Source organism: Anopheles coustani, chromosome 3, assembly GCF_943734705.1.
Source record: "Anopheles coustani chromosome 3, idAnoCousDA_361_x.2, whole genome shotgun sequence".
NCBI classification, from domain to species: Eukaryota; Metazoa; Arthropoda; class Insecta; order Diptera; family Culicidae; genus Anopheles; species Anopheles coustani.
Genome location: NC_071288.1, coordinates 18516766 through 18539673, shown reverse-complemented (window position 1 = coordinate 18539673; position 22908 = coordinate 18516766). Strand labels below are relative to the sequence as shown.

The 22908-nt window shown below is 47.3% G+C and overlaps 1 protein-coding gene across 1 annotated transcript; it reads left to right on the top strand.

Moving 5' to 3' along the window:
* Positions 1-1453: 1453 nt before the first annotated feature.
* On the top strand, positions 1454-17359 carry LOC131272330 (polyhomeotic-proximal chromatin protein). Its single transcript, XM_058274032.1, has 8 exons — positions 1454-1521; positions 5691-6378; positions 6514-7576; positions 7642-8170; positions 8244-8424; positions 8966-10331; positions 14548-15375; positions 15454-17359. Exons 1-8 carry the CDS (start codon positions 1454-1456, stop codon positions 16335-16337), a joined length of 5607 nt encoding a protein of 1868 aa, XP_058130015.1. The 3' UTR covers positions 16338-17359.
* The last annotated feature ends 5549 nt before the right edge of the window (positions 17360-22908 follow it).

The following is a 22908-nucleotide window of genomic DNA, read 5'->3' as shown; positions in this document are numbered from 1 at the left end:
TTCTTCACACGATCGTCGGTGGCCACCGACCGCGGCCGCGTATTAGCATTCGTCGTAAAGTTTAATTTACGGCCCTGCTCTCTTGCGTCTCCGTTTTGTGCAGTCCTTTGCGCACGTACGTTTGGAAAAGATCCGTCAAGTATCGGTACCCCGCAACCGTCCGGGCGCCGATGAGCGCGCGATTCCTGCAACCGAGACGACGATCCGTTGCACCACTTTTATGACCCTTTGTGTGGTGTCAAAAAAACAGAAGAAAACTTGGCCGTGTAAAGCACATGTTGAAATCATCGAGCTATTTTCATGTTGACGAAAGTCGTCGTTCGGTTCAAATAATGAAAGAAAAACGCTGTCCAAGGCTAGAAGAACGGGAAGATTAGCTGGAGAACCTACTCAGCTATCGGGAGAATCACATTTTTGACACTCTTCTTTCAGCTTCTTCGGTGTATTATTTACTCATCACTGTTGGCAGTCATGATTATTAGTTGGTCGTTGGTAGGGTAAAGGTCCCTCCCCCGGTGGCAAAGGATTATTCGGAAGTTTTTTGATGTTTTTCGCCGCCATAAGACATCAATCGAATGATACACACATTGTTCAATAGCTTTATTGCCTTCCTGATTGATGATGAAACTAACAGCGTCCGTTTCAGGCGGGCTTCTTCCTCCAAAAGAGAGTTTTTTTTATGTTTTTTGGCCCATAGAGGTTTTGGTTTTATTTTGTGTCACTCCAGTCCGAGTCGAGGAAGTTTTCGCCAGTCAAGGTTCTTCGAGAGAGGCCAGCTATTGGCAGGGACTAACTTTTACTTCATCGGTTCAAAGGTTGTCGGTAACAACGTTGCGTAATGAAGGACACATGGGCAGTACCTTTGCCTTGAGGGAGAGAAAGTTCTTCCATTCTTTAGCGTGGAAACAACAACAAAAAAGCCCGGGTGGATATGTTTGGCTTTTCCTCCCAGGCTCATGAAGTAAATACATAGTCCTTCGAAGGGAAAAGAGAAACACAGCGAAATGGTAGGAAACATATTCGTTTTTCTCCTCACCGTCCAGAGGAGCACGTCGAATGTGAAATATTCGATGAATGATGCTGAAAGACCTTTAAAAGGAACGCACTGGCAGGAAAATCGTTGGCTCGTGCCAGGAGTTTGTGGAAAAGTACGAAATTGTCTGTTTCGAACGGTTCATGCTTTCCACTACGGGGTGTCCCGTTCGTAACCACGCCAGCACCGGGAGGCAAAAAAAAAGAAAGGCAGAACTTAGGCGTAGCTTAGTTCTGGCCGGTTTCCCTCCCGGCCTCTTGCTTTTCCCGTTTCCCAGCGTGTGAAATCTCCTGGTACTTTCATCGATTTGAAGTTTGATGTAACTGTACCGGTCTTTCGCCTTTCTATTACAACATTCGGCAACACAAAGCCCGGTTCGGTCGTTGGGAGTTTGTGTATGCATCTCCCCGGTAGAGACACATGGAATCAATCATCTTTCTGAGCGATATTTCTCGTATCTTGGATCTACCGCTTCGAGGCACGAGGATGTAGGTACATTCGATGACGCTGGACGCAATTTGCACATCGTTTCGTGCCATGTTGTGCCCAATTGTTCACCGCTTGCTCTCAAATACTACTCCCAACTTCGTTAGCTAAAAAGAAGGTTTTGGCCTACGATGCCGATGATGAAGGACTTCATGGTATGACAAAGGTAACGCTTGTTTACTCACATCGAGTGGACGCTACATGGTTGGCAAGTATGGACCATTCCTCAAAGTTGCATGATTCGTTTATCAAGTTGGAACAGGGGTTATTGCATCAATGTTGATGTTTGAATTGTGTGTTTTTCGCATTGTTTGTCGAATGTTTGGCGAAGAGAGACTGGTCGTTTCTGCATACAAATTCAGTACAATTTTGCAGTCCTTGTATTTAATGCAGCCATTGAAATTGAGCTTGGAGAAACGATGAGAAACAACAAGAAAAAAAATTGATCTAGTCTTATCAAATGTACACAGTATTAGGTGATGTACCTTCTAAATAGATCTTTAGTTAAACACACTAACTTTGAACTTCGAAAGTAAACTCATCTCCGGCAGTGACATATGAGCAAAGGGCATGCCCACGATAATGGTGGTAGTTGTACAAACAAAATCCCACACCAGAGTTAAATAAAGCACTTTTAGCGGAACGCAATCAATGCTGCTGGCTGAAGGTTGGTCTATTCCATCCTCCACCAGTAGTATGAAGGATCGGTACTTCCGGTCGAGCAAACAGCGAAGGGCCAGGACAAATTGAGCGCACGCTGCTACCTGCTGGTCAAACTATTTTCGAAGCGAACAACACGACGATGCTAGCCTGTCTGGAAGTAGGAAAGAGCATCGTCTATTGTTTCTATGAAGTTTAAAGGTATAACTAAAAGAGAGAAAATAAAAAGCGTCAAAATTATCCTGTTGTGCACAGGAATTTATCTTCATGGCACAAAAAACATGGAAGCGAAGTCGGTTAGCTCCTAAACGTAGTAGTCTGGAAAGTTGTATTTGATTTCTATTTTTGGGTTTCGTTTTTTGGTCCCGCATACATTTCGATCAACTCCCCAAATCAACCCATTCTCTGTGCGCGCAGGACCTTGTGCTGTTGGCCGGATTGTATTGCTTTGCACTTTGCACGACTTCCACTGACAAATGGAGCGAAAACGACGAACCCTCTACGCCACGCGCGGACAATGGCACACACTTGTCTGTGTTATTGTTCCTCGGCAGGACCAAATATTTACTTGCAGTTGTCATTCATTTTCGTTTTTTCTCCTCGATGTAGTTATTGTTTGCTCGTAGGTTGACGGGAGGGTTTTGGTTTTATTCGCTTCATCTGATTTTTCCACGCCGGTCAAAACACAAAAATAAAATCGAGTGTGTGACATTAGTTGACTATTCTGTTGACTAGTCTGTTGTTGCTTTATTGAGTTCTGAGACCGAACGGTATCCAATATGTCGCCAGACACACAGTGGCTCGGAAAGTCGGAAAACCAACCTGTTGGTGAAACTGTTATTACTATTGACGGATGCTGCCGGAGGAGAATAATTGAATTGTGTTGAGGTAGTCGCAGCGACTGGCATCCCTGCAATCGCGTTGGAATGGCAAATTGTGTTATTGGACCTGGTGGAAGGAGTAATGGTAGACTGGTGAGTCCTTTGTGCTACTCGTGTGCCCAGCTCGCGGGAAAGCACTACGCTGTGAGAAGCGCTGATGTTGCAAATTTCCATGGTTTCCGTACCGGAGTTCCATGCTTTAGAATTTGCAAATGAAATTAGATTCACTTCAAGTTCGATTTACTACGACTCGATATTGAATTCTCTGGTCTATTCGCTTACGCATGATTTGATTCAGTTTTCATAGAGATTTTTAAGGATATTAAATTTAGCTGAAAATGTAATGAAAACTAGTTGAGATTTGTATGAAAAGAGATCTTTTCCATTTCAGTAGAATGTCCAATGTTGTGTTGGTTTATTCTACTCAATTCTTCCCTGCAGAGTTTTTGTACCTTTTGTGGGCTTTTGCCTTTTCAATGACTCCCACCACCAAAAGGATCCCTTGGGTTTCTACTTGTTCACAACTCTGACATTAGCGTTACACAAGGCTTCCTTTTTCCTCGGGAAAGGCAACCTAGCTAGGCAGATATCCTGCTGTGAAAGATGGATCAAAGCCCTTTGTTTCCTCTCTCTTTCTGTAATAGGGGTGAATATACATATGGCCGCCCGAGTACGCACCGGTCGCCATCATCAGTGCCCACCATAACACTTACCCAGATGCGAATGACAGCAGTGTGTTGTAGTAGGAGCATTATTTCCGGACTGACTGTGAGAGAGAACCGACCAGGCGAAAGGCAGTAAACGCTAACCCCGCCATGTTGTTAGGCATTTTCCGCACTAATAGCCCCGTACAGCAGCAGTTATTGGAGCCATCCCAAGAGTCAAGTGTTCTGTACCGTAATTATGCCTTTATGTTTCGTACGGGGGGAGTTAATCGGGGGGAGAGCGGTTTCGTGAGCTACACCTTCCAACAACCCCAATGCGGTGGCCAACGGTTTCGTTCCCGAAATGCGAAATTCTTCCTTCCATGTCCATGTTGTATTGAAGAAATCACTCAACCTTCATCCGGAAGGAGTGCGAGGGACGCTCACAACTTCTAACCATTTCAGTCTTTCTGGTCCAAGATCGAAACCGAAAGGATGTTGTTAACCGTCCGTACAAACGTCCGCCATACTGCCGTCAGCTCCCATCGGTTCTTCCGATACTCCGAAGGAGTTTTGCCGCAAGCGAATCCGGTCGGCAAAATGTGGTGCCTCGAATAACTTCGTTTCATTAAAATAAGATGAGCTGAAATCCGATTACGGATACTTTTTTTCTTCGGTGTGGCATACTGGTGTGTCTGGCTGAATTTACGGTTATGGTTGGTTCGGATAGAATATTTTTTCATTGCTTGACCTATGAATCTATTTTATTTCTTGAAGATATGTTTGATTCGCAAAGAAATTGATTAGCTATAAAATACTTTTGAATGTTTTGTGAGACATTCGCGAGCTGAAATAAAGAAGAAAATCTACTCTCTTACGTAGATTAGTAAGTTTAAATAAATTAATACAAAAAGTGCTCTTTTTTAGGTTTCATTTTAACGCGGTAAAATGTTGTTTTGTGTTGTTTCGTTTTTATCCCCACGAAACCATCAAAATCCTCCTTTCGCTTGCTCACGTTTTCCTGCGGTTTTCCGGGCATGTTCCGTGTTTGCCCAGATGAGATCGTTCCCAGGCGAAAACCAACCAACGAAGTCCTTACCGGAACGGGGATGGGGAGACTGCAGTTTCCCTGGGGTTCAAAGATCACCAGCAAGGGCGACGCGAGGTGGAAGGTGTTCTGAGACCGAAACACCGTCCGTGTGTCACCCTAGTGTGTGTGTTTTTTCCTTTTTTCCATGGATGGCGCCGCGCATTCACACTTCCGAATAATTCAGAAATATGATCGCATAATTGCTCTTTTATGTTAGCACGCTTTTTTCGATCCTCGGTGACGATGACTCCTGGGGAAGAGCTGAACCATTGGAAGAGGAACACCAAAAAAAAAGTAAACCACTCGAACCGCTTCATTTATGTATGCGTTGCACGGCGAACTCAAGGCAGACATGGAGCACTTTTTGGTCGGTGGTTCGGTTGTAAAGTGTTCGCCTTGCCTAATTCAAGCGGACGTTTTAGTACGCTTTCTCGCCTTCCGGCCAATTTTTGCACACGGTGGCCGTTCAGTCTCGGCAACCCATACACATCCTCGTAATGCTTGTAAAGGTTTGGGTGAGACACTAGACGTTGGATGCTGTTTTGGATAATTTTTCGTTTTACCCCTTTTTCGTATCGTGAAATCGCCTGTATGGTCAGTTCCGCTTGGGGTTTAAAATTTCATATTTGTTTTTTTTTCCAAACCCCTTTACTTTGTTGTTTTTCCTTTCGTTCCTTTATGCTTGAGGTTTTCGTATCGTTTTTCCTACTAGTGTATCTCTTACATGGTTTGGGATGAGGTTTAATTTCATCAAATGACTTGAAGCGGAATGCTTGGGGGAATTGTGTTAAAATAAATGTCATTAGAATAATTTTCCCTAAATTAGGCGTGTCGGAAAAATTATTAGTCTCGTTGGTTTTTTATTCAACGTTTTTCCTTTTCTCCTTTTTTTGCAGATCGGAGCACTACGATAATTTGAAGAAGCAGCAGAACGACCCCAGGAGTAACAATAACAACAACAATAACATCGTTCGTTACGCTGCGAGCAAAGAGCGCCAGCAACCGGACGACAAATCGGCCGGAGAGACCATCGTGACGATCGAGCTACCGTGGAATCCGATCATCAAGGCCGGAGCTCAGTCACCGGCAGCAGCCACCGTTGCACCCACCTCACTCTCCCCCCTCTCGTCGGTAACGGCCGGTGGAGAGCTGACCTGTGCGATACCGGTGCTGCGCGTACAGTCCACCCGCGGACATCAGTTCCCCGAGGCGAGCGAGCCCTTGCCATCGACGCCACTACGTCACGTCAGTGGCACGACCACGATCGTACTGACCGGCAGTGGCACCGTTCCAGCGGCGACCAGTGACAGCGATCAATCGTCGCTCAAGTGTCTGGAAACGCTTGCCGAAAAGGCGGGCATTACCTTCGACGACGCGTACGACTTCCTACCCGACACGCTGGAGAAGTCCCAGAGCCCAGCGCAGGTGGCGCAGCAGGCCACCACCGTGCCCCTGCAGCTCTCCCAGGAGCAGCTGTTCCAGTACCAGCAGATCTACGGTGGTACGATCCAGGTGAAGCAGGAGTACAATCCGACGCCCACCGGCCAGCCGGGTACGGGCGGCGTCGACCATCAACAGCAGCAAGCGCAGGTCCAAGCGCAGCAGCAGCAGCAGCAGCAGCAGCAACAGCAGCAGCAGCAGCAGCAGCATCAGCAACAACAGGCGCAACAACAGCAGCACCAAATGCAGCAGCAAGCCCAGCAGCAAGCCCAGCAGCAGCAGCAGCAGGCTCAGCAGCAACAGCAGCAGCAACAGCAGCAACAGCAGCAGCAGCAGCAGCAGCAGCAAAACCAGCAACAGATGCAGGTGCTAGCGGAGGCGAGTGGGGTTGCCCCGCCCCAGAGTCCACACCATGCGCAAACGCTTCAGCAGCAAGCGCAACAGCAGCAGTCCGCTGCGGCGGCTGCAGCGGCTCTCAACACGATGTCACCCCTGCAGGCGATGGCCACCGGTCAGCAGTTGTCCTCGGCCGACTGGAACCACGGTCGCATGGTCGTACAGCAGCCGATCTCGAACGGGCCCTACCTCCAGCAGCTGTACGGCACGCAACCACTCGTGTTCCCTCCGCTCGCCGGGCAACAACAGTTCCAGCTCATCACCTCGAAGCCGTTCCAGGGCACACCGCAGATGCTGACCACCACCACCGGCAAGCAGGTGATCGGGACGACCGGTGCCGGCAACTTTAACGGACAGGCGTCGTTCACCTTCTTCTCGCCGGTCAGCGTTGTCAACTCGCAGCCACAGGCGCAGGCACAAAATCTGCTACCGGCACTAAGTGCCGCCTCACCGGCGGGCGTCGCTGCGGCCGGCACGAACAAACAGCCGGGCAGCGCTCAGCACCAACAGGACGTCCATAAGGCGCTGGTCGCGGCGGCTGCCGTCGGGAACGCTTCCGGTCAGAAGATGCAGCTGCAGAAGATCGGAACGGCCACTGGCATTGGCGGCCCGGCCGGTGCAAGCCAGCAGCAGAATCTTGCAGCAGCCATTACACAGCAACAGGCCGCGGCAGCGGCTGCAGCAGCCGGTGCTGCCGGCCAGCAGTGCGTGCAGGTCTCGCAAGCACCGATGCAGACAGCGCAACTACTCAGCCCACTGCAACAGCAGGGCGCTCAGCAGATGCAGTTCTCTCAGTGGCCACTGCAGGGACAAATCTGGACCACACCGAACGGGCTGATGGCATCGAACCCGATCATTATCCGTGGTACCAATCCCGATGGAACGCCGAATATGTTCATACAGAGCTCCCAGCAAGCGCTTCCGCAAGCGGCACAGACACATAATCGTGAGTAAAAAACGCAAAACAAACTCGTACAGGGACTAATGATTTCCCATTTCGTTTTTTTTCAGAAGCTCTTACACTGCCATGCACCATCACGCAATCTCCACAGCAGGTGTCTCAGATGCAACAGCAACAGGTCCAGCAACAGCAGCAGCAGCAGCAGCAACAACAGCAGCAAGTGGCCCAAGCAAATGCCAACCAGAATGCCTCCGGTACGGTTCAAACCCAACAGGGACAGCTCACGACGGCAACCGGTGGATCACAAACAGTCGGTCAAACCGGTATCGCAACCCTACAGGGTCAGAAAACCATGGCCGGTACGTTGGGCACCAAGCAGGGCCAACGTCCCCAGATCCTCCCGCAAGGCGCCTCCCCCATTCGACCGTCGGTGTCCACCCAGACGGCCCAAGCTCAGCAGAATCTACTCAACAAGAGTAACAAGATGCGCACGAAGCAACCATTGGTACGTCCCTCGGCACCGATCATCAAGACGGAGTTGGCGTCCGGTACGACGACAACGCAAAAGCTTGGCCAAACAACAAACCAGCAAACGACCACGCAGCAACAGCTGCAGCAGGTCGTTACCAGCAGTGGAAAGTAAGTCACTTGAATAGAATCAACCAGAAGCATGGTGGATTTAATGATTTCGGTTTGTTTTTTTCTTCTGCAGGATGGTACTGATGAATGCCGGTACGGCGCTAAATCCCGCTGTTATCAATATGCCCATGATGGGCGACAATAAGCAGCAGCAGCAACAGCAGCTGCAGCTTCAGCAACAGATTAAAACGGTTCAACAACAGCAGCAGCAGGCCAACCAGCAGCCGCAGCATATTTTGCTTCACCAGCAGCAGGTACGAGCTCTTTCCGTATGTCGTTTGGAAGATGGGATAAAATTTAAAATACTTAAAAGTTCACATATTTGTCTAATACACACTTTCATCAATCGATGTATAGAGAGGTTATTCGATTGGCATTTGCCTTTACATAAAATACCAAAAATTTTGAGGATTTTTAAAACACATTTTATACGATAGCAACATTCACTTAAACCCAAATCTCCTAGCTGGAAGATTTTTAATGCAATGCAAATTACCATGGTAACATGAATTGTTTGATCAGCGCAACTTTAATTCGCTTTGGATCATTATGTGCGCTTGCAGATTTTGATTTGTATTATCATATAACTATTATGCTTTTGCCTTGCTTCAGACTGCTGCGTGTCGTGTATGAAGAAACTGCGAGTAGGAATGTATAGTACAATGCACCTAAGATGATCGAGAAATTTGATAATCGTTGCTATTGTTTATTATATGCTTTTGGTTTACTTCAACTATAACTAAAGAATAGCTAGCTCATTAAAATTAATAAATATTCTTTATCCGTCGTTTGTAGGCCATGCTAACACAGCAAGTAATGCAACAGCACCAGCAACAAGCGCAGCAACAACAGCATGCGGCACAGCAACAGGCACAACAGCAGCAACTCCAACAACTGCAGCAACAGCTATTCCAACAGACTGGGCAGGCAAATCAAACAACGGCCCAGTTACTTTCGAACGCTGCCCAACAGGGTCAGCTCGTTCAGGCCGCTACCGGCGGCGCCCAGCAAGGCAACATCGTCCATCAACTGCTGTTCCAGCAAGGTCAGGGCAATCAGCCGGGCATGATGATCAACGTGTCCTCCGATGCGTTGCTTCAGCAGCAACAACAGCAACAGCATGTGCAAGCGCAGCAGCAGCAACAGCATCAGCAGCAACAGCAGGCGCAGCAACAGGCACAACAGCAACATAATGCTGCCCTACAGCAGCTGGCCGGTCAACAGGTGGCGGCCGGAAAAGGTACCGCTGCGACCGCACAAATGATCATGGCCGCATCGTTAGGCCAAGCAGGATCCGATCGTGCCACAATCGTCTCTCAGGGTGGACAAACACTCCAGATTGATCGCAATCTGCTACCCGTGTCGATTACCAGCATGGCCGGAAACCCGATCGTGGTGACCAGCAACGGTGCCACCATCTCGCCCATCCATCAGGCGAATCAGGCCAGCTCGACCAACGTGGTTGCCGGGGCGCTACAATCGGCGCAGCATCACCCTGGTCAAATTCTGGTCTCCTCAATGCCAAACGCTGTACACCACCAGGGTCCGAACCCGATCGTTGCCATGACGTCTTTGTCGGCCGCCCCGATGTCGGTCGCCTCCATCATCAGCTCCGGTACGATCCCATCCATCTCGTCCGGTGCCATCACAACCACGGCCTCCCTCGGCCATCCACAGGCGACGCTCGTGTCCTCGGGCGTTGGTGCGGTCACCACCAACATGGCCACCATCAAGGACAGCGACTCGAAGGCCATCAGTGTAGCCATGCACCAGCTGCAGCAGCTCTCGACACCGCAGAAACAGATCCAACAGCAGCAAATGCTGGACAGTATGAATGCACTTGCGGCGGCTACATCTGGACCGGCCGTGGCTAATGCTAACGCTGGCCTGACGACCATGTTGACCGGCGGCACGGTGACCATTCCCGGGTCGCCCGCGTCCTCGACGGCGGGCTCCATGACTACGCTCATGAATGCCGCAGGCGTCAAGATTCCGACATCGGTGGCAACACCCACCGTAATGGGTTCACCGCAGGCGCAGGCTTCGCTGGGTGGCGTTAAGCTGGGACTGTTCCAAAGCCCTACGCAGCAGCCACTACAATCCACCGCAACCACCGACTCTCCGATGAAGGATAAATCATCCTCTGATGCTAATGGAAAAGGTACGTTACATTATAGATTTCTGCCTTGAATGATTTCTTATAATATTTTAGGTTAAACGAAACTTTGATGGTTTATTAACAATTTGTTAAACCACGTCCGCGTCATGAAATGAGGAAGAAATCAGGCTTTTCAGCTGAATCTTTGTGTTTGATAGGATATTAATGCAATTGGGGTGTACAAGCGAATAAGCTGATTGAAATTGATTTCCCCTTTTGCTCCACAAAGAAACCCGTACATTATTCATCGTTCCCAAAAGTATTTGAACTGTCTTATAGACACTCGATTAATATGTAAATTTAGCTGGTTAAATTAATATTTGATATTAGACACTCGAATTGATGGTCAATTTCTCGGTTCTCAACACAAATTTCCAATTTGTAATAAAATGATGCTGTACGATCATGCGCGAAGAGCTTATCAGATTGCGAAAGCTCTTCTGTTTTCCCGGCTCGATCACAACATCTACCCTTCCAAAACTTCCCCCTACCCACTCCGCTGTACGCGAAACGATGCAGTGTGCCATAATGATGACCATGGATGGATGTATGTATGTTCGTCGCGCATACCGTTGCGAATGTAAAACGTGGTTTTTTTTACCGTGGAGATTCGCCACTGCACACCATGATCAATTCCCCTACCCCGTTGCGATCGTCCGCCCTACCGGTATGATCACAACTCCGCGGCGTATGTGTGTGATTGTGCTGTTAGGTGTGCTGTTTCTAATGTTAATACTGTTTATTTCATCGACCGATGAACCTCCCGTCTGTCCACGTGTGTGCGAAGGGGGTGCATGGAACTCTCTTTCTCACTCTCCATGATCAGTTATACGCTCTTTTTTTTTTTGTTTGCTATTTCCTAAGCAACTTCAAAAACTAATCTGCGTCTAACCACTCATACAGTCGGTTCGTCATTCTTGTGCGATTCGCGGACATTTGCGGTTGTGCGCGGTTTTCGCTTGTGCCTCGCTCGGCGTTGTGTTTCAGCTTTGAAAGTGGGAAACGGTGAATAATTAAACTCTGCAGTATCGCAACTTCCACCTTTCCGGTGGAGCCTTTGTAAGATGCGGCCTAACGTTCGGTGTCGTTTGATCGCAACCGGCAAGAGTTATGCTCGGTTTCCTTTCGAGAAACGTTTCCAAGTGTTTTTATGTGAAGTTTTTGAACTTCCGTCGTTGTGATGTGCTCATGAAAGTGTCCACAAAGTTGTACGGTGTGATGTGAGTTTTAGGTTTCCCTTTTTGCCACATCCGGTAGGTTTTCATCCAGTGGGTTTACAATAACACAGTTATGTCTGAGTGGACTTCTGAAGTGGTTGTCTTCCTTGCAAGGAGATCCATAGGGGGGGATGTTTTAGAGCCTTTTGAACAAATTCGTTCACCCCTCAGAGAGCAGCTCACGAGACGATGTGACAATAATGGGCGAATAGATACACCGGTTAAAAAGTGGGAAACATCATCCCCGATCATTGTGTTGAGAGCGAAGGGTGGTGTGCAAGAAGCGGATTTACACTGACTTGCAAAAAAAACGAACAACAACAATTCAACATCAAAAGCGGTGGGGCCAAAAGGAAAAACGGAACACAACTACCGGTGACGACCGGAACCACCACCAAGATCACGACCGGCGGCATCGCGGTATCAGGCGGTGTGTTGTGCCGTGTGACACACACGGCTGCTGTTGTCCGCTGCTCCCGCGGCGTTCTTCGCGGAAATGTAGAGTATTGGTTCGCGATTCGGCTGGGGTGTATGCTCCCCGTGCCAGAGTGGTTGTGTGCGCTGCAGGGCGTGTGATTGTGTGGTGCGTTGTTGGGGCTGGTTGGTTTATGGGCTTGTTGAACTTGACATTGGTTGGCGAGAGAGCGCCAGTCGTAGTTTTGACCGAGCCGTCGTCCAGCGTCATGTGCCGCGTTGTTGTTTATATCCCTTCGCAAGGCGCTTCACGGCGATTTCGTTTGCGAAAACTAACGGAACCGAGGGGAGAGATGAGTGCAGCTCGGTGGTGCAATTAACGTTCGCCAACGTCGACCATTTCAACTAAAATAACAAAGTACGCGGTGAAACCGTTGCGCGGAAAACCGATCCTAGTTCACGGTGGGAAAGCACACAGCGCAATCCCTTTTGCAACTGCGGTGCAACTTTCAAGGCCATCTGTGTTTGACGAGAGAAAAATCCATGGGAGAGAAAGTGAGAGAAGAGTGCGAGTTTTCCAGCGAGCCGGCCTGACACACTGATCGATATATCGAACAGCTAGAGCGCCTCCTCACTGGGTGGTGGGGGTGTTTAGGGGGTGGTTGGATGTTGCGGTGCATTTCCGTTACACCTCGCGCCACTGGTGTCGTGTGTGGAGTGACGAAAATGGCGGGCGACTGTACCGTGCAATTGCACACGCCGGAAGAGGCTAGCACAAGCAACGCGGTGGAGGAGGATGGGAACATGGGGTCGGCAAGGAACCCGGCACGTGTCGCTGACATTCGCGTATACATGGGGGAGATGCATATCCCCCCTCCCAAGCAGCATGAATGATGGTGTGGTGTATTGGAGGCAGGCCCCAATGAATCACCTTTGACGTTTGCCTACATGTTTTTGACGGTGATGTGCTTCAGTGCCTCATTGACAACCATGATCCCCTGTTGTTGCTCGTGGTGTGTTTGTAGTCGTTGCGAACAAAGGTAGGGAAAGAGGAACAGGAGAGAGGCTTTACGCGGAGGGTCGTCACGAATATGACGTCAATAAAAAGGTGCATCTTTTTCAATCACCGAACGGGTGTGCAAGTGCATCCAATCTGACACCGTGCCATCTCCATTCGGGATCGTTGTGTGCAGCGTATAAACGTACGTATGGCGATGGAAAGATGCCACTTGCCTTTTTGGTGGTATGCGGACGATGATTAAACGTCCAATTATTCGTGATTGGTAGTGTACTGTGCAATGATTTGAATTGTGTTTTTGTCCGTATGAAACTACGCTTTCATGTTTAACATTGCAGCCAATCGCAAAGTGTCTATCAACAAAAAGCTAAATTAAAAATATGAATTGATTGAAAACTGTGGTTTTAAGTGATTTCTCCTGCCGACAAATATTATCCGTTATATATCAATACATCTGCTGTTGTGTGCCGTCTTCAAGAGTTAACCAGTGAATTCGGGACAAACACTTTCACGTGACTTTTCTAAAACCTACGTCTCACCTCTATTTGGCAGTTGCACGTTAATTGATAAAGGTTTAAAGTGTACCGTTTGGAAGATGCTAGAATTTGGTTTCGTGAATAAAGGGAGCACGAAACAAACAACTGGCGCTGGTTTTTAATTACGCTGGTGGTGCTTTTTGTAGTGATAATAATTTGATGATATAAAAAATAAGCTAAATAGAAATCAATGCAACGTATTCATCTCAACGAAATGTGCGGAGTAATCACATTCAAACAAAATTCCAAAAAACTGCGATCATACATCGTCGATCGTCGTCGGGGTGAAGAAGATAGGGGTTGAAACATGACTTTTTTTTCCTCCCCCGGTTAATACCTTCCCCACATCAGTCTAATTTTTGTGCGTGTGTGTTTCGGGTGGTTGACTCGCGCATTTTATGTGTGTGCAGCGTTGTGGGGACGGTAGAGATAAACTAATTCCAGTGATTTTCGCTTTCGTCATCTGGCGACGCGTCGTGGCTTAAGATATGGCGAAATCACTGCGTCCACTTATTTGGTTCTCTCTCAGTTTCAATGAACAATAGTGTACCAAGCCATTTCGAGATGTTTTGGTCGATTTCTTGTGCGCTGTTGTTTTGTTTTCCTCAACGTAACACCATTTCGGTTTGAGTGAAAATCCGATGAAACAGGGTGAAATTGAAGGCGAAAGAATTCAACCGGGACTGCCTAAATATATCCAAATATTTCGATACTTCCAGTGAATCTACTCGTACACTGCTGTATCTAAATGGAAGAGGCTTGAGTTGTCATGTGAAACCATTGATCATTTAGCAATGCCACCTCGGATGATGGAATTTCCACGACAATTTGTACGTCTGTGTGAGTTGGTCGTTATATCTATTGGACGACAAGACTTGCCAAAAGAAGTAGGCCAGGAAAGCGCGTTGTTTGATCAGCTTGACTCGTGTCGATCAGCCAAAGCACGCACGAAGAAGAATGATATCTGTTTTATTTGTTGACATTCCAATTTCTAATGTTTTCTTTCTCTCCTCACCGTTTTTCTTTTTCTGCAGAATCAGAACAGACGTCGACCTCAACGGCTTCAACGACGGCAGACGGTGGATCGGATGCGCAAATGAACGGAACCGGTAGCACTCCGATGGATACCACTCCGGCTGCGGCCGGAAACAGTTCGCCTGCATCATCGGCCGCAAAGTCGACCGGTACCGATGCGACCTCAAACCCCGGTGCCGCAAAAGTTGCACCATGCTTTCAGTCCATGATGTTCCACTTCCAACTGACAAACGCGGGCTCATCCACAACCAACTCGATCAACCAGACGATCGCGTCCGTATCTACGGCTACCACGACTTCTACGTCCACCGCGGCTCTGTCGTCTACGAGCGCCACCAGCGAGACTTCCTCAGCTACGACGGTTTCAACGGCCCCGCTAACGTCGTCCTCTTCTTCCACGGCTACTACCAACTCAACCACGACAATGACGACGAGTTCGAGTAGCAGCGGAGACACGACGGTCAGCTCCAGTACGACTGCGACGTCGACGGCAACTCCGACGACAGCGATCGCCGCCATTACGGGCACTTCCGCTATCCCGGTCAGCAACATAGGCGCGAACGGTGTGCTCTCCACCGGTGCCAGCGTGGTGTTGGCTGGTACGACGGGCACCAGCTCGACGTCCTCGAGTCAATCGCCAGGACTTCCACCGCCGGTGCAGACGAAGGCGGGCAGCAACGGCGACAAGGGAGGCATCCCGAAGGCGACAATCAAACCGAACGTGTTGACGCACGTCATCGAGGGTTTCTTGATACAGGAGGCCGATGAGCCGTTCGCTGTGCAGCGCCAGCGTTACCCCGAGCGTGACAACTCCGACGAGCCACCGAGTAAGTATCTTCTCACAAAGAAAGTGAACAAGTTTGTTGGCTTGGATACTAACGGTATTAACCCGTTCATCTTTACAGAAAAACGTGCCACAAACGAGGGAAATTCACCCCTTTCACCATCGAGTCAGAGCGGAGACGGGTCGGGCAACTGCGAGGTATGCGGCAAGAGCGAATTGCGCAGCAAGATGAAGCGCAAACGGTTCTGCAGCGTATCGTGCGCCCGTTCGGCCAAACAAAACTCTACCGATCAGATTTCCTCTCCGGTGCAAAACGGAACGAGCTCGCCGGGAATGCCACTGGGTGCGTTGGAGGCACAACCCGGCACGAATGGAAGCACAACGGTCGATCCTTCGATCGTAGGCTCCATGAATGGGCTGCTCACGACGGCAGCCCCGGCGGTGGTTGTTTCCAGCGTCGACCCTTCACTGGGACAGCTGGCACACGGGGCATTGCTTAACCCTGTGGCGGTCGGTGGTATCCTTTCGGGCATAAAACTCGAAAACCATATTGGCCAGGAGCAACAGCAGCAATTGCAAAACATGCTTCCCGCAAATCCCGCAGCACTTGCCCAGCAGCTTCTTCAGCAGCAACAACAACAACAGCAGCAGCAGACCCCAACTCCAATGCTGATCGCGGATGTACCTGCGCCCGTGACACCTGTTGCTGCGGCAGCTGCCGCTGCTGCCGCCGCCGCCAATGCCGAAGAAGGCTCATCGATCCTGCGCTGGTCGGTGCAAGACGTGTACGAGTTTATCCGTGGACTGCCCGGGTGCGCGGACTATGCGGAAGATTTTGTCAACCAGGAGATCGACGGACAGGCCTTGCTGCTTCTGAAGGAAAACCATCTCGTGAGCACGATGGACATGAAGCTTGGACCGGCGCTCAAAATTGTCGCCCGGGTGAAACTCATGAACACCACCATTGCCGGTGGTACGCCGGAAGGACAGCAGCCGGGCGCGTGAGAGACACACGAGGAGCAGCCCTCGAACGATAGGAATCTCGAGCCGGCCGGAGAAGCTAGCTGTAAATAGAACGTCGTTTGTATATATGAACTTTCATAATGTCATTTCGTTTCCGAGATAATCGTATTTCGCAAATGAGAAGAAAGCGGTCTGCCGATGGTATAGATGAACTTCCATAATGTCATTTTGTTTCCGAGATAATTTTGTCTCGGTTTTGAAAGAGGAGAAAGAGGAGAATTGTCCCGTTCGTCCGTCGAAATGTATTTGAATGTCGATTTACATTGAATATATTTGTGCTGTCGGTGCCGAGATGCACTGGACGGGCCCCGGAATCGATTAACTTTTAGTTGCTAGGGTCTGTTTCAAACGGAGCACGCATTATTATGGCAGCCAATACAGCTTGCGGATGGATGGATGGACGGCGGTAGTTTAGTTGCACGTTAATTTATTTTACCCATTATCCTTATTCGTTGATAGGTTGTAAGTATTCATAGCTTGTATCATAGATGAAAACACAAAACGGCGAGCGAACTGATTAGATTGGTCACTTATAAGAAAGGAAAGCAAACAAGGCCAGAGAGTTAGGGGACACGATGTGTGTTTCTTTGCGATATCTATTCATTGGCAGAAGGTTTTTTAAAATAATAATTACATAACGGTAAACTCCTGAACGCAGCATCTCATACGTATAAGAAAAGAACTAATGAACTAACCACGTACAATTTGCAAGTCCCTAAAGCCAAGCACGATAAAATCTTTTATCATTCGTTTGTATTGCGGTTTTGATTCTACGCAATATTGTATGTAGGGCTAAAGATTTCGATTAATTTCTCGTTGATTCGCCATACGATGGGTGGTTATCGTAAAAGCACGATACAAATGCGCTCGGTGAAACGAATTGACTAACAGAAAAGGAAAGCCAGATAATGGAAAGGCTTTTTGCGTTTTAGGGTTTAGATAAGTCCAAGAAATTTCATACGTTCGATGTAAGCTAAAATAAAGGTAAATGGACCAGCCATGGACAGGAAGGTTTTGAACTGCAATCTAACCGAATTTTAAAGCGGAAATCTTAGCGTTGGACCAAAAATTCATCGAGTGGAATGCGATTCTTGATTTTAGCGTCATGAGCATCGTTCTTGTCCAGCAGGAAGAAGGTTCGACTTTAAGCGACGGACTACAATCTATAATCCGCTTAGGAAAAAAACAAGTAATGCGTAAGTTTAACGATGGATGCCAGAGACTATGGAATATGATGGAATACGCTGGAGCCTTTTATTGAAGTACATGTACATTTCGTAATTATCGTGAAGCTAAGAGAAAACAGAATATAAGGCATAAGAAACATTTTAATCGTTGCGTTGTTTCTAACAATGGGTTGTACTGAAAGAAAACATACTGGCGAGGCATTTTGGTGGATAATTGATTTGAGATCCCTTCCGACATATTCAACCGAAGGTGATTCTATTTGCATATCGCATGGACAGCTGTTCTATTACAGCATATTGTGCATTGAGCAATCCCTGTCGGATGTTTTGAACGCAATAACCATTAGGTTGTCAGTTAAATATTTTGACAGGTTCGTAACTTTGCGTATACATCCAAGAACAGACGTGCGATAGTCTAATGCTGGGAATGGAAGGGTTCGGACAGGGGATGGTAGACAATCAACGTCGTTAGTACATGGCAGCAAATTGCTGTGATGTCGGAAAGTCACGTTAACTCGTGGCAAGGATGTTCGCCAAAGTTTATGAACCGGGCGTATTGGTCGTAAGTACGAAGACTTCACTTATGCTGTGTATAATAAATAAGACACGCTCTGAAAACACGTTCTACTCCCATAGAAAACAGTAGTTGAAGGAGGGAATAACTTTATTGGAAGATGTTTGAATATGATAGAAGGTGTATTTTCTAAGTTGATGTTTTAAAACTATTTCGTTTGAGTTTTTGTCCCCTAAAATGCTTTGGTTCCGGCTCGGCTTAAACCAACATTGAACGTTTATGTTTCGCATCGGCACATGGCGTCCCCTAATGGTCGCTTATTACGACATTTCTCGCTGTTTTCCAGCGAGCATTTAGACCCAGCTTGACGCAAATGACCACAAGACGACGACAGCGAATTGCTGCCGCTCGGAAAGTTCGCGTAAACGCGCCATCATTAACATGTGGGAACCGCTTCCCAATGCGCAAGACAAAGCGTGTGTCCAAGCACCATGCAACGGTTCTGCCATAAGGGTCTTGTAGCGGCGCGGGGTCTGCTAGAAGCTGACGAGGAAAACATTAGCAACGTAAAATTAAATTCCCTCCGGGGTGAAAGAGAAGAGGTTCTACGTTCAACGCTGCGGGCAGACATCAGCACAATCGCTGGGCGAACAAATCCCAATGAAGAATCCAAAGACCCGCTGCTCGGCGAGGAAGACCTCTTGCTTCAGCGGACAGTGTGGGAATTGTGCAACGAGCCGGAACGGGAGAGGGTGGTGGTGATGGACTTCAAAGTGTACGATAGTGCAATCGACACCACCGTGTCTTGACCAGCGCTTGTGGAAGCACGACTCTCAGCAGCGCCATTGACTTGACCAGAACTTCTGGTGACCTTCTTCAACTCGACACCTGCTGGCGATGAAGATGGAGATGGAAAGGCTCCAGCTTCTCCTCGGGGCAGAGATGTCTTGATTTTCTGCCATAGAATGTTCAGCATGCCGTAACATCGGGAAAATAATCCTACCTCCCCGTGTTCCTTTGCTTGATGAGGGGAAAGAACAGCGACGGCTCTCTAGATGGACGTCTTGATTAGCATCGAATGGGCAGTGGCTCGGTGGGAATCGGTGCCGGCGGAAATGACCATCTCTAATCCGGGAAAGTGTTCCGGAGCTAATCCATTGGGCGCATGTGATTTCTTCGAAAGTGCAGAATTTATTTGAGGCGAGTTAAAGTATCGTTATGCGGTTTTTACTGATTTGGCCGAGGTTGTTGAGTGACAAATTATCTTCAAAGAAGATCTTGTTCGCTACAGTGGTAAGTTCAATTGTTCTTCTTGTTTGCATTGCATTTTACTGTTCTTTATTTCTAATTTTCAACTCAAAGTCAGTTTCTATAACTGATATTAAAATGTATGTAATGTGTTCATTATAGTTTTTTACATGCAGACAACATTTTTTGAAGACTTAACTTCTTTCGGACGAGGACTTAGAACAATATTTTTCTTTTAAAACAAGAATGATGGAAAAAAAAGTTTTGAAATGTGTTAAACTCATTGTTAATGAACGTTTTGTGCTTTTTATATAATTTGCAATACCAATAATTTGTTTCTTTGTGTTTCACTGTAAATAGATTACGCTGGTGGCAGGATTATTAACAGTTAGAGGTCCAGGTAAATTCAATGGAACAACTACATCTTATTTATTGTTACCCTCATTTGTTTAATACACCTAACCTTAATTGTTGGTATTTGTACCAACCATTTTTTCTGCCTATTCTATATTTGGTATTAATAATGAGAATGTAAAAAAGATCGGTAGATATTGAATCATCTTATTTGAGTGAATATTTCTTCAAAATTTGACTACCTTATGGATAGATAATGAATATTGAGGATGACTCAATCTTCGAAGAGATTCAATAGTTTATTTTGCGATTTATATGAACTCAGACTAGTTGAGAAAACATAACATGAAAGTAATCAAAATATTAGATCCTCTACTAATTTTAAGCTTGATATAAATCTTGTGGAGCAAACCCATTCACGGATTATGTAAATTTCCTAGAACCCCCAAGGAAGCCGACAAAATTGTATTCAACCTGAATCCAATTTCAAAACCAATTGACCAATCAACAATTTGACGGAATCATTTGTGTCCTGCCAATCGTTCGGATCCGTTTCCGTTCCGTCGCACATCGCCGAAACCGTGCGAATAGCAAAGGTTAGTGCGCTTCGTCGGCCATTTTAGGCCCCTTGAACCGAAGCCGCCAGTAAGAACCGGATACAAACTCTCGCTCCGTGTGAACATTTCTCAGATGTCGGATGTCGCTGGGGGAAAACCGACACCCGTGAGGATTGATTATCCACCATCAAAGGGTGGACAAAGGAAGGCGCGGCCGGAGACATGCGGGTGGCTCGAGCGCCGAACCTGAAATTAATGCAAGTTGGTGCCAAAACGACGCAAGCAGTCAGTTCGCGTTGCGTTTCGAGCCTGAGATTGTTTTAAAGAGCCTTCCGAGCCCGCGCCGACCGGGTTGGTGGTTGGGTGGGAGGGGAGGGAGGGCGGAATTTATTTGTCTTCCTCCGGGCTGCGGTTTTGAGGTTACGGGCATCATTCTGGCGAACATTCCGGCGAAACCCAACCGCTTTTGGAGCGGTGTGAATTTTCTCGATTCTTGAATCCCATGTTGGGGATGTTCCGTCCCTCACAATCGAGGAGTAAAGTTCCGCTCGCTTCCCGTCCTCCAGCCCGGCGGGGGTTTTAGATGGATGACGAAGAGCTGGCAGCTGGCATTTAATAACCTTCCGGTTCGGGCGAAAGTAAACTTTAACTCCGGGGGGTTTGCTTCTCGTCCCCAGCCAGCTCTCGTCGCGAGCTTTTCCACCCGGTCATTGGCTTGCAGCTTTTCCTGCAGCAGCCTGTCCTGGTGGCGCCTTGGAGGAAATGATTGATTACACCGAATGGGTCCAGCGGGCGTTTGGTAGAAGATTTTGGCAAGCTTCAGTGGTTCAACGATCGTACCGATGCATTGTGGTCCAGCTTAATTCGGCTGTAAACCATGTGAAAGTTGCCGAAGGACCTCCGAGTGGTCCTACTAAAAGAATAAGTCGTTTTGATGTGAGAGTTTGTGGGAATCACATCCAGAATAGATGAAGTAGATGAGTAGGCTATTTATGAGCACGTTTTATGTTGCTTCTAACTTATAGCATATTCTTACCAGAACCTAGCAGAAGGCGATGTGGTATAAATTTGGAAAGATGGTTGAATAACATCAGATCCCTTTTTAATATATTGCGGAATAAGTTAGTTTTTCTTCTTTTGTTCGAGCTCTTACTTTATTTTTCTGCAGTCAATTGAATGACTATGACTTACATTTTTTAACGTTGTTTTAAACCAATCGATAGCTCGAAAAGCAAACACTTATTGTATCATGTGTTTTCAGTTTTTCTTTCAGAATTTGTGTTGTATTGTGTGGTGCAACTGATTCCTTTTGTCTCTTTTATGAGTTGAGGATCCAATTTTGTTTAGTGAGGTCACTTTGCAGAAAACTATTTTTTTTTAATGAATTGTAATGAAGATATTGTCCCCTTAGGTTGAAGAACCCTTGTTTCTGTAAATAAAGAAAATAATTTAATTGCTAAACCGTCTGCATGCAAATTTCAACTGTGGCCCAGTTCTGATTGAAAACTTTCCCCTGTTGAACGCAAGTCTCACAATCCAAAGCTGGGTGGATGGGCTTGTCGTACATGTTGTCCGATATGCTTTTCGAACTTCTGAAACTCCCTCCGTGTTTCGATCGGGACCAAGACGCGAACGTGACCACCGATTTGGTATGCACACAGTGGCTTTGGTTTCCGTTGGTCACATTCTCACTTACATATACTCTCGGAATCCCTCGGGTTGATGCATCCCTGCGATGGGGGGTTGGAAGGGTGTGGACAAAGCGCAGGGAGTACGCATACTGCACCGACGTGTCGTTGTTGCGCCCCAAATAAACCACGGCGAGCCGGGTTGTTATTTTCCTTTCTGGGCCCCGTAAACATTTGCATTTGACGGGTGGTTGTTGATTTCGTGCGGTTTTGTGCTGTACGCCGAGTACATCCATGCAACGTAGGTTTTTTTTCATTTTGGTTTTGTTTGCATACTCTCGGAGGAAACAGATTTTTCTTTTCCATATTTACTTTGGGTGTTTGGGAACTTGCGTCCTTTTTAATGAGCCTGTTGATCGACGATAGTACACTATCACTGGGACTTAATCGAGAGGTTTTAGCCTGATGTTTCACGTTTTTATGCTGCATTTGAACGTTGAGCCACGATGGCGATCGCGACCGGCTCAACAAGATCATAACTTGTGCACCCGCGAACAGCTCTTATTCTGATAAACATCACGCGGTTAGTTGCTTTGACTGCTGTGGGAGCTGGTACGTACGGTCTGTGTGTTTTCCAAGAGGAGTCGTACACCCCCGGCAGATCATAAGTAAGATTGGCTCCGCCGAGCTTTGCTCAGTCCAAATTGTATGCTGTCAAATTTTCACATCATTCACTGAACGAGCATTAAAACCCGAAACGTGGTGTTTTGGGGAACCAAACAACGAACGCACAATGCCCGGCGGGGTCATAATTGTAGGATTCATATTTTTACTTTTTGAGGGGGGTTTAAGTAGAAATACCAGTCAGTTCCAAATGATTATTATTTTTACCACTTCCCCAGCCAATGCGCGTCTTTCTTCTAGAAGTGAAAGTTGAGTACATATAAACATGTTTATTATAATATTTTGAGCACTTTTGCTGCTTTTTCAAATAAAATAAAATATTTGTTACCTCGGTAAATTTTAGTCTTTCCAATATTCTATAATTAATTGCAAAGGAGTTGA

Excerpts from the sequence above, each read along its gene's own strand:
- LOC131272330 (XM_058274032.1), top strand. The coding sequence starts at position 1,454 with ATGGAATCAATCATCTTTCTGAGCGATATTTCTCGTATCTTGGATCTA. Across the intron at positions 6,379-6,513 it reads TCGACCATCAACAGCAGCAA|CAGCAGCAGGCTCAGCAGCA; the intron begins GCGCAGGTCCAA and ends GCCCAGCAGCAG. Across the intron at positions 8,425-8,965 it reads TTTTGCTTCACCAGCAGCAG|GCCATGCTAACACAGCAAGT; the intron begins GTACGAGCTCTT and ends CGTCGTTTGTAG.